This window comes from Bombina bombina, chromosome 5, assembly GCF_027579735.1.
Source record: "Bombina bombina isolate aBomBom1 chromosome 5, aBomBom1.pri, whole genome shotgun sequence".
In the NCBI taxonomy this organism is placed as follows: Eukaryota; Metazoa; Chordata; class Amphibia; order Anura; family Bombinatoridae; genus Bombina; species Bombina bombina.
Genome location: NC_069503.1, coordinates 123007746 through 123020006, shown reverse-complemented (window position 1 = coordinate 123020006; position 12261 = coordinate 123007746). Strand labels below are relative to the sequence as shown.

At 41.6% G+C, this 12261-nt stretch overlaps 1 protein-coding gene across 1 annotated transcript in view; it reads right to left on the bottom strand.

Moving 5' to 3' along the window:
• Nucleotides 1-5420: 5420 nt before the first annotated feature.
• Nucleotides 5421-12261, bottom strand: part of LOC128660059 (zinc finger protein OZF-like) — an 81159-nt gene continuing 74318 nt past the window's right edge. Inside the window, exon 7 of the mRNA XM_053713656.1 lies at nt 5421-7762. Within this exon, the coding sequence (XP_053569631.1) occupies nt 6519-7762 (1244 nt within the window). The 3' untranslated portion in view covers nt 5421-6518. The remainder of the gene's footprint in view (nt 7763-12261) is intronic.

Sequence of the window (12261 nt, the reverse complement as noted above, 5' to 3'; positions counted from 1 at the left end):
ATTATAGTGGTGACGATGTCGGGGAGCGGCGGAATAGCGGTTAATATTTTTTTAGTGGCAGCAATGTCGGGAGCGGCAGATTAGGGGTTAATAACTTTAATATAGTATTTGCAATGCAGGAGGGCCTCAGTTTAGAGGTTAATAGGTAGTTTATGGGTGTTAGTGTACTTTGTGACAGTTTAGTTATGAGTTTTATGTAACATATTTGTAGCGTAAAACTCATAACTACTGCTTTTAGATTGCGTAACAGATCTTGTCGGTATAGGCTGGAATGCAGGTTTTTTAGCCTCACCGCAAAACTCATAATGGCAGTGCTATGGAAGTCCCATGAAAAAAACATAATTTTTACGTGTGCGGGACTGACGTTGAGTTACAGGCTAAAAGGCTTGCGGTACAGCTATACCGACAAGACTTGTAATGGCTGCGGTGCTGTTTTAATGCTGAAATGACCATTTTTTCACTGTAAAAGCATGAACGCACAACTCGTAATCTAGGTGATGGATATTTAAAGATAAGATTTCTCCCTCAGGGCCTTCTGTCTCTCAGGATGTTGTCCTAGCAATGCCTTAGCTTTCCCCTCAAACAGCCCAAGCTTTATCAGTTTCACATGCAGTGCACTGCGGTTCCTCTCAACAACGTCCTGGGGGTGTTTATTTACCAGGAGATTTTGCTGCGCAGATAATGTCTGCGGTTTCTGCAGCTTTATCAGCTTTCCCTGTTACTGGTAAGCGTAAGAAGAAATGTAAAAATATTTCTGTTAGTAAGGGTTCTGACTCTGCTAAGACTGCATTAGTCAGTTTCTCTCAATTGTCTGAGTATATGATGTCATTCCTTCATCTGTGGAAGTTTTTCCAGTTCCAGACCGTATGTTGGAAATTTTAGCTCAGGAATGGGAAAAGCCAGGGATTCCTTTTTCCCAGTCCCCTGCTTTTAAAAAAATGTTTCCTGTTGCTGACTCTGTACAGGGCTTGTGGCGCACAGTGCCCAAGGTAGAGAGAGCTATCTCTACGCTAGCCAAGAGAACTACTATTCCTATTGAGGATAGTTGTTCTTTCAAGGATCCCATGGATAAGAAGCTGGAGGCTTACTTAAGAAAGATGTACATTCATCAGGGATTACAGTGTATTGCTACGGTTGCGGGGGCAGCATCTTATTGGTGCAATGCCTTGTCTGACCTGATTTCAGAAGAGACTACTATAGAGGAGTTCCAGGATAGGATCAAGGCTCTTAAGTTGGCCAATACTTTTATCTGTGATGCCAACATGCAAGTTGTTAGACTGGGAGCCAAGATTACTAGCCTTGCTGTTCTAGCTCGCAGAATCTAAAATCTTGGTCTGCAGATGTATCATCCAAGTCCAAACATCTGTCTTTACCTTATAAGGGAAAGACTTTATTTGGTCCTGGTCTAGCTGAGATCATTTCCAAGATTACGGGTGGAAAGGGATCTTTCTTACCTCAGGACAAGAAGAATAGACCTAGGGGTCGCCATTGTTCCTTTTGCAGTTTCAAAGGACAAAAGACTTCCTCTTCCAAGCTAGAGCAATCCAGATCCTCATGGAAGTCCAGTCAGCCTTGAAATAAGGGGAGCAAACCAAAAAGCTTGGGAATCAGCATGAAGAGATCGCCCTTGATCCAGTCTTGGATCAAGTGGGGGGCAGACTTTACTTTTTTCGGCAGGCTTGGATCCGCAATGTCCCAGATCCTTGGACCGTGGACATAGTATCCCAGGGTTACAGAATAGGATTCAAGTCTTGCCCCCCAAGAGCAGATTTATCCTGTCAAGGTTATCTGCAAACCAGGTAAAGAGAGAGGCCTTCTTAAACTGCGTGATTGTTCCAGTTCCCATAGAGAAACAGGGTTGGGGATTCTATTCAATTCTTTTTGTGGTTCACAAAAAGGAGGGAACTTTCCGTCCCATCCTAGACCTAAAGTGTCTAAACAAATTCCTCAAGGTTCCGTCCTTCAAAATGGAAACTATTCCATTCTTCCTTTGGTCCAGGAGGATCAGTTCATAACGACCATAGATCTGAAGGACGCGTATCTTCATGTTCCCATTCACAGGGAACATCACTAGTTTCTGAGGTTTGCATTTCTGGACAAACATTTCCAGTTTGTTGTCCTTCCTTTTGGCCTTGCTACGGCTCCTCAAATCTTTACAAAGATTCTAGGGGCTCTTTTGGCAGTGGTCAGATCTCAGGGAATAGCGGTGGCGCCTTACCTGAATGACATCTTGGTTCAAGCGCCATCTTTTCAGCTAGAAAGATCTCATACAGAGATGTTGTTGTCTATTTTAAGTTTCCACGGGTGCAAAGTGAATCTGGAAAAGAGTTTCCTAGTACCAGATACCAGGGTGTGTTTCTTCAGAACAATTATAGATTCTCTATCCATGAAAAATATTCTGACGGATGTCAGAAAATCCAAACTTCTTGCCTTTCACTTCAGTCTTCAATCCGTCCATCAGTGGCTCACTACATGGAGATGATTGGCCTGATGGTTGCTTCCATGGACATCATTCTTTTTGCTTGGTTCCATCTGAGACCTCTACAGCTATGCATGCTCAGTCAATGGAACAGAGACCACTCAGATCTCTCCCAGAGGATAGCTCTTGATCCCCTAACAAGAGACTCTCTCGTGGTGGATTTCCCAGGATCATCTGTCTCGGGGTACATGCTTTCTAAGACCTTCCTGGGTGATTGTGACCACGGACGCCAGCCTGTTAGGCTGGGGAGCAGTTTGGGGCTCCCTTAAAAGCTCAGCAATCTTCAAACCTTGACAGCTTGGCCTCAACTAGCTTTGGTCCAGTTTATCAGATTCCAATCGGACAACATCATCTCGTGGCATACATCAACCACCAGGGAGGAACTCAGAGTTCATTAGCAATGGAGGTGACCCACATTCTACAGTGGGTGGATTTTCTGAGCAGGCAGACCTTTCATCCTGGGGATTGGGCACTCCATCCAGAGGTATTCTCAATGATAACCCTCAGGTGGGGGGGATCCGGAGTTGGATCTGATGGCTTTGCGTCGAAACGTCAAGCTTCCAAAGTATGGTTCAAGATCAAGAGATCCACAAGCCGTTCTGATAGATGCTTTGGTGGTACCTTGGAACTTTGGTCTAGCATACCTGTTTCCTCCGTTTGCTCTCCTTCCATGAGTCATTGCTCGTATCAAACAGGAGAGAGCATCTGTGATTCTAATAGCTCCTGCCTGGCCTCACAGGATCTGGTTTGCGGATCTGGTGAAGATGTCATCTCTTCCACCTTGGAGGTTACATCTGAGGAAGAAGCTTCTACTTCAGGGTCCCTTCCTCCACCCAAATCTGGATTCTCTGAAGCTGACTGCTTGGAAATTGAACGCCTAGTTTTGGCTAGGCGTGGCTTCTCTGAGAAGGCCATTGATATCATGCTTCAGGCTTGTTACCATAAGATATGGCGTAAATACCTTTATTGGTGTGAATAGAAAGTTTTCTCTTGGAACAGGGTAAGGGTACCCTGAATTCTGTCTTTTCTTCAGGAGGGCCTGGAGAAAGGTTTGTCAGTGCAGAAATCTGACCCTTCAGAGTACTGACTGTCTATCCTTTTGCAAAAACGTCTGGCAGATCTGCCAGATGTTCACTCTTTTGTTCAGGCATTGGTCAGGATCAGGCCTGTATTTAAATCTGTTGCTCCTCCTTGGAGCCTTAATCTTGTTTTTAAACATTCTGTTGATATTAAATTGTTATCATGGAAGGTTTTGTTTCTTCTTGCTACTTCTTCTGCTCGCAGAGTTTCGGAGCCTTCGGCTCTGCAGTGTGATTCCACTTACCTTATTTTTCATGCGGATAAGGCGATCCTTCATACTAAGCTGGGATTTCTTCCTAAGGTAGTGTTGGATCGCAATATTAATCAGGACATTTTTGTTCCTTCTTTTTGTCCCAATCCTTCTCAAAAGGAATGTCTTGTGCATAACCTGGATGTTGTGCGTACTCTAAAATTTTTACCTTCAAGTAACTAAAGATTTTCGGCAATCTTCTGCCCTGTTCGTTGTTTTCTCTGGTAAGCGTAAGGGTCAGAAGACCACTTTTACTACTCTTTCTCTCTGGTTGAGAAGTGTTATCCGGTTAGCTTATGAGACAGCTGGACAACAGCCTCCTGAGAGAATTACGGCTCATTCCACTAGGTCTGTCTCTTCTTCCTGGGCTTTCAAAAATTAAGCTTCTGTGGAGCAAATCTGCAAGGCGGCCACATGGTCCTCATTGCATACCTATTCCAAATTCTAAAAATTTTATACTTTTGCCTCGGCTGATTCTTCCTTTGGGAGAAAAGTTCTTCAAGCGGAGGTGCCTTCTTTTTAGGTCCGCCTGTCTTGTTCTTCCTCCCTTCCAGTCTGTGTCCTCTAGCTTGGGTATTGCTTCCCACTAGTAATTGGAATTAAATTGTGGACTCTCCAAGCCATAGGAAAGAAAACAAAAATGCTTACCTGATAAACTTCTTTCTTTCTGGGCATGGAGAATCCACGACCCACCCTTATTTAAATTTAAGACAGCAGTTTTTTTTGTACAAACCTCAAGCACCTTTGTACCCTTATGTTGTCTTCTTTTTCCATTTTCCTTTGGCGGAATGACTGGGGATTATGGGTAAGGGAAGTGACACATAACAGCTCTGCTGGTGTGCTCTTTGCCTCCTCCTGCTGGCCAGGAGTTGAATATCCCACTAGTAATTGGAATGAAATCGTGGACTCTCCATGCCCGGACAGAAAGACATTTATCAGGTAACCATAAATTTTGTTTTTGTTTATTTTTTATGCATTTTCCATACTGTCCCAACTTTTTTGAAATGGGGTTGTAGATATTCAATATCTCACTGTTTTAAAGTACTGTTTTAAAGTACTGTTCTAAACACAGCAACTCCTTTATGCTGTATGGTTTTCTTGCTGCATCCTATCCCATAAAGGAAATTTCTGTGTTTTATAAACAATACTTGGAACAAAAATACTTCCTTATATTTGCTAATTTTCAATTCAATAATTTAAATTGCTTACCTTCATGGTACATCTTAGATCAGACATACTCCCTGCGTCCTAATGTGAAGTCCCATACCCTTTTAAGTGGAGCTCTCAAAAGGGTAGTATTTAAGTATGGTCACCTGCTGTTGGACCCTTCCTTACTGCATTAAACTGGAGTGGGCAATCTATACCAAAAAAGTTATCAAAATGCAGTAATCAAGCTGCAGTGATATACAGTTTCTAAGGTTCAATAGTGACTGGTGATATCTGTGTAATTGACGGGGCATGGCTATCTCAATAGACTTTTTTGGAAGGATTTTTTTTTTTAAACTAGGTACGAAGTGTGAGACAACAGAAGAGGGGAAAATAATTCTGAAGTATTCGTGTTTGTAACAGTAGGATAAGGCTTGTGTACTGAATAGGAAAAAGCTAGAAACGTTTTAGATACAATCATCTTTGTTTATTCCATTGGCAAGTAGTTAAAAAAGAGAAAAGTCTGTTGGTGTGGTTATCATAATATTTTGTCATGTGTGCTAGAATTTTATAGTCAGGCTGTAGATGTATAATCTTCTGTTTAATGACATAAGTAACAATGGGTAATGCTGCAGTATATGAGACAGTCTACAGCACAATCTGAGGTCACAAGCAGAGATGAGTCTGAAAGAGGGGTCTGGTCTAAGCTCATAAGTGGGCATGGGGCTGACAGAGCGGTCTGGTGTCATAAGGGGGCATTGGGCTGACAGAGCGGTCTGGTGTCATAAGGGGGCTGACAAGGGTCTGAGGTCACAAGCAGACATTTTCCTGATTTTTCTGACCAGTATGTTCAATGTATCAACTTTAAAACTACATTTTCTTCATAAATTATATATATATATATATATATATATATATATATATATATATATAGTATGTATTTGTTATTAATAATAATGATAAACTAAATATTCATTTCTTAACAATCAATTCCTTGTTCCTTATATAAATACATTTCGACACAGCACTAACAAAAGTTTGCCTACCTCGACATAGAACATTAAACATGCATTGTCCCTGCTTGATATGCACTTATAGCATTGACCAGCTGAGACTATAAAGGATGTACAGTAGTGACAAGGTGACGGACAATACTTAAGTAACCTCTATTAAAAGGACGGTAAACACTTTTACCGATTTTGATATAATTGTGTGATTATGTGCAGTAAAATAACTTTGAAATATATTTTTATTATTTATTTTGGCCCTTTTTTTGTAATTCAAGTCTGCACATTAAGAAGTTTTTCAATTCTGACACCTGGAAGTGCACATGGCAGGTTTCACAAGCCTAACATAATAGGGTTTAACAGAGATTACCAGGCAAGTGGTGGTGTAAAAAAATCTATTGCAGAATGTGAGATGTTTACGCACTAAAATCTATTTTAAACTCACCCACTATGTTAGTTTATTTTATAGTTTAGGACACTCTGAACATGTGAACTGTTTTACCTATCTGGAAAAATTACAAACGGCACTTCTATTAGCATACAAAAATATTCACAATCACATGACAGTTTGTACTCCATGGTGAATCTTTAGGTGTTTTAGAAGATACGATTTCTGTTTAAATGTTTTCCGGCAATCAGTACATGCGAATGGTTTCTCCTTGTTGTGGGTCACTAAATGATTGATAAGATGACTCTTTTTTGTAAAACATTTCCCACATTCTGTGCATGTGAAAGGCCTCTCCCCTGTGTGAATCATTTGGTGTTGTAAGAGATCTGACTTCTTTTTTAATCTTTTCCCACACTCTGTACAAGTGAAAGGTCTCTCCCCTGTGTGTATCATTTTATGAGATTTGAGATGATTCCTTTCTACGAAACATTTTCCACACTCTGTGCAGGTGAACGGTTTCTCCCCGGTGTGAATCCTCTGGTGTGTTCGGAGGTATGACTTGTCTGCAAAGCTTTTTCCACACTCCATACACATAAATGGCCTAACCCCTGTATGAACTCTTTGATGTTTCAGGAGGTCTGACTTATCTATAAAACCTTTGCCACATTCCGTGCAGGTGAATGGTTTCACCCCTGTATGAATCCTTTTATGACATGTGAGACTACTTTTATCTTTGAAACATTTGCCACACATTGTACAAAGGAAAGGCTTTTCTCCTGTATGAACCCTTAGGTGGTTTCGGAAATCTGACTTGCGTGTACAGCTTTTTCCACATTCTTTACAGGTGAAAACTTTTATCCCTGTGTGAATATTTTGATGACTTAGAAGAACTGACCTCCATGGAAAACTTTTGCCACATTCCGTACAAGTGAATGGTTTCTCCCCTGTGTGGATCCTTTCATGACGTATTAGGTGACTCTTTTCACTGAAATCTTTCCCACATGCTTTACATGAGAAAGGCTTCTCCCCTGTATGAATCCGTTGGTGTCTTAGAAGACTTGATTTTCGTGTAAAGTTTTTTCTACATTCTATACAGGTGAATCGTTTCCCCTCTGTTTGAAAATTTTGCTGAGATTGAAGACTTTCCCTTTGTTCCATACTTTTTAAATATTCGTTAACTATAAAAGTTGTGTCCTCTGTGGCCATCTTTTGTTGAGATAAGAGGCGAAAAATGTCTTTTTGTTGCAAAACTGTATTGGTCTTTGTGCATGCTGTATGTTCTCCAACAGTAACTTGCAATATCTTCTCGGATACATCCAATGTTTGGTAATAATCATTAGCTTTTAGGACTTTTGGGCTCTGTGGTATCAGCGTAGTTCTCTGGTATGGGTGTGTAATATTCAAGATGTTCTCTAATAAATAAAAAAATTAATAGCATATATGAACAAATATTATAATCAGATTTCTAGAAAAAACTGCTTAATTAATTATGCTTGGCTCAGTAAATATCTATTAAAAATGTGTGTATAAAATGTACATCTGTAAATCATTAGATAAAAAAAAAAGTTGATGTTATTAGGGGCAATAGGGGCTTTAGCCCATTTCCTTCAGATGTAAGGCTCAATGCACGAAAATCATAATTCAGACAGAGCATGCAATTTTAATATACTTTTAATTTACTTCTATTATCAAACTTTAGTTGTTCTCATACAGCTAGTTTACGAGTTTTGAGCGATATAGGGATTTTAACGACCACCACAAAAGCAGCGTTATTTCGACCCCTATAGCGCTGCTATTACAAGTTTACAAAAAGCAGGCTTGCGCGGGCAATATGGTTGCGTTGAGCTCCATACCTCACCCAAATACAAGCGTTGCTTTGACGTGCTCGTGTATGATTTCACCATAGACATCAACGGGGAGAGCCGGCAAAAAAAAAACTAACACCTGCGATCGCGGAAAACAAAAGCTCTGTAACGCAGTCCCATTGATGTTTATGGGGAAAGAAAAAGTTATGTTTAAACTTCTGCCTGCTTGGATGAAGACTTCTGCCCGCTTCAATGAGGACTTCTGCCCGCTTAGATGAAGACTTGTCCAGTTGGATGAAGATGGATGTCCGGACTTCGAAAACTGTAAGTGGATCTTCGGGGGTTAGTGTTAGGTTTTTTTTTAAGGGCTTTTTGAGTGGGTTTTACTTTTAGCTTAGGGTTTGGGCACTTCGTAAAAGAGCTGATTGCCCTTTTCAGGGCATGGCAAAAGAGCTAAATGCCCTTTTAAGGGCAATGCCCATCCAAATGCTGTTTTCAGGGCAATGGTTAGCTTAGGTTTATTTAGACAGAATTTTATTTGGGGGGTTTGGTTGTGTGGGTGGTGGGTTTTACTGTTGGGGGATTTTTGTATTTCTAACTGCTATGTAAAAGAGCTGTTATCTTTTAGGCAATGCCCCGCAAAAGGCCCTTTTAAGGGCTATTGGCAGTTTAGTGTGTGGGGGGGGTGCTTTTATATTTTGATAGGACTATTAGATTAGGTGTAATTCGTTTTTATTTTTGATAATTAATGTTTTTTAATTTGCGTAATTTAGTGTTTATTTTTTTTTAATTTAGTACATAGTATTTTATTAATTTAATTTATTTTATTGTACTTTGTTATTTTACAGGTAAGTTTGTATTTATTTTAAGTAGGTAGCTAGTAAGTAGTTAATAACTATTTAATGAGTAGTCTACCTAGTTAATATAAATACAAATTTACCTGTGAAATAAAAATAAAACCTAAGCTAGCTACAATGTAACTATTAGTTATATTGTAGCTAGCTTAGGTTTTGTTTTACAGGTAATTATGCATTTAGTTTTAAATAGGAATTATTTAGGTAATAATTGTAAGTTTTATTTAGCTTTATTTTAATTATATTTAAGTTAGGGGGTGTTAGGGTTAGACTTAGGGTTACGTTAGGGTTAGGTTTTGGGGTTAATATATTTATGTAGTGATGTGGGAGGCCAGATGTTTAGGGGTTAATAGTTTAATTTAGTATATTTCGTTGTGAGGGGCTTGCGGTTTAGTGGTTAATAGGTTTATTATAGCGGCGGTGTGGGAGGACGGCAGATTAGGGGTTAATAATCTTTAAATAGTGTTTGCGATGCGGGAGGGTGGCGGTTTAGAGGTTAATAGGTAGTTTATTGGTGTTAGTTATGAGTTTTATGCTACAGCTTTGTAACATAAAACTCATAACTACTGACTTTAGATAGCGGTACGGATCTTGTCAGTATAGAGTGTACTGCTCACTTTTAAGCCTCACCGCAAAACTCGTAACACCGGCGCTATGGGAGTCCCATTGAAAAAGGACTTTTTTAAAAGTGCGGTACTGACGTTGTGTGACGGCCAAAAAGGTGTGCGGTACACCTATACCTACAAGACTTGTAATAGCGGCGTTATAACAATGCTTTTTCACTCATAACGCAAAACTCGTATTCTAGCTGAATGTATGAAAAACATGCTTAGGGACACCAATGCACTGCTGTGAGCTAGCTCCTTACTGGGGGCTAGACACATGTGTCTCTTGTCATTGGCTCACTAGATGTGCTCAGCTAGCTCCCAGTAGTTCATTGACGGGGGTTAAACGCACAGTTAAATGCAAGTCACAGTGCAATAATAAAATGCTCTGCAGTGTGCTCCAAGTATATTGTGAGGTATAAACAAGTAATAATGAGACTAGAAAGTACCAGCTGAAGGTAAAGCTGAGCATGCCATGAGCAGAGTTGTGTGAGGTCCATAGGCAAAGCTGAACATGCCATGTGCAGTCATGTGGGGTCCATAGGTAAAGCTGAGCATGCCATGTGCAGTCATGTGGGGTCCATAGGTAAAGCTGAGCATGTCATGTGTAGAGTCGTGTGGGGTCCATAGGCAAAGCTGAGCATGCCATGTGCAGTCATGTGGGTTCCATAGGCAAAGCTGAACATGCCATGTGCAGTCATGTGAGGTCCATAGGAAAAGCTGAACATGCCATGTGTACAGTCATGTGGGGTCCATAGGCAAAGCTGAACATGCCATGTGTACAGTCATGTGGGGTCCATAGGCAAAGCTGAACATGCCATGTGTACAGTCATGTGGGGTCCATAGGCAAAGCTGAACATGCCATGTGTACAGTCATGTGGGGTCCATAGGTAAAGCTGAACATGCCATGTGTACAGTCATGTGGGGTCCATAGGCAAAGCTGAACATGGCATGTGCAGTCATGTGGGGTCCATAGGCAAAGCTGAACATGCCATGTGCAGTCATGTGAGGTCCATAGGTAAAGCTGAACATGTCATGTGCAGTCATGTGAGGTCCATAGGTAAAGCTGAACATGCCATGTGCAGTCATGTGGGTTCCATAGGCAAAGCTGAACATGCCATGTGCAGTCATGTGGGTTCCATAGGTAAAGCTGAACATGCCATGTGCAGTCATATGGGGTCCATAGGTAAAGCTGAACATGTCATGTGTAGAGTTGTGTGGGGTCCATAGGTAAAGCTGAACATGCCATGTGCAGTCATGTGGGTTCCATAGGTAAAGCTGAACATGTCATGTGTAGAGTCGTGTGGGGTCCATAGGTAAAGCTGAACATGCCATGTGCAGTCATGTGGGTTCCATAGGTAAAGCTGAACATGTCATGTGTAGAGTCGTGTGGGGTCCATAGGTAAAGCTGAACATGCCATGTGCAGTCATGTGGGTTCCATAGGTAAAGCTGAACATGCCATGTGCAGTCATGTGGGTTCTATAGGTAAAGCTGAACATGCCATGTGCAGTCATGTGGCTTCCATAGGCAAAGCTGAACATGCCATGTGCAGTCATGTGGCTTCCATAGGCAAAGCTGAACATGCCATGTGCAGTCATGTGGGTTCCATAGGTAAAGCTGAACATGCCATGTGTAGAGTCGTGTGGGTTCCATAGGTAAAGCTGAACATGCCATGTGCAGTCATGTGGGTTCCATAGGTAAAGCTGAACATGCCATGTGCAGTCATGTGGGTTCCATAGGTAAAGCTGAACATGCCATGTGCAGTCATGTGGGTTCCATAGGCAAAGCTTAACATGCCATGTGTAGAGTCGTGTGGGGTCCATAGGCAAAGCTGAACATGCCATGTGCAGTCATGTGGGTTCCATAGGCAAAGCTGAACATGCCATGTGCAGTCATGTGGGTTCCATAGGCAAAGCTGAACATGCCATGTGTAGAGTCGTGTGGGGTCCATAGGCAAAGCTGAACATGCCATGTGCAGTCATGTGGGTTCCATAGGTAAAGCTGAACATGCCATGTGCAGTCATGTGGGTTCCATAGGTAAAGCTGAATATGCCATGTGCAGTCATGTGGGTTCCATAGGTAAAGCTGAACATGCCATGTGCAGTCATGTGGGTTCCATAGGCAAAGCTGAACATGCCATGTGTAGAGTCGTGTGGGGTCCATAGGCAAAGCTGAACATGCCATGTGCAGTCATGTGGGTTCCATAGGTAAAGCTGAACATGCCATGTGCAGTCATGTGGGTTCCATAGGTAAAGCTGAACATGCCATGTGCAGTCATGTGGGTTCCATAGGCAAAGCTGAACATGCCATGTGTAGAGTCGTGTGGGGTCCATAGGCAAAGCTGAACATGCCATGTGCAGTCATGTGGGTTCCATAGGTAAAGCTGAACATGCCATGTGCAGTCATGTGGGTTCCATAGGTAAAGCTGAACATGCCATGTGCAGTCATGTGGGTTCCATAGGTAAAGCTGAACATGCCATGTGCAGTCATGTGGGTTCCATAGGCAAAGCTTAACATGCCATGTGTAGAGTCGTGTGGGGTCCATAGGCAAAGCTGAACATGCCATGTGCAGTCATGTGGGTTCCATAGGCAAAGCTGAACATGCCATGTGCAGTCATGTGGGTTCCATAGGCAAAGCTGAACATG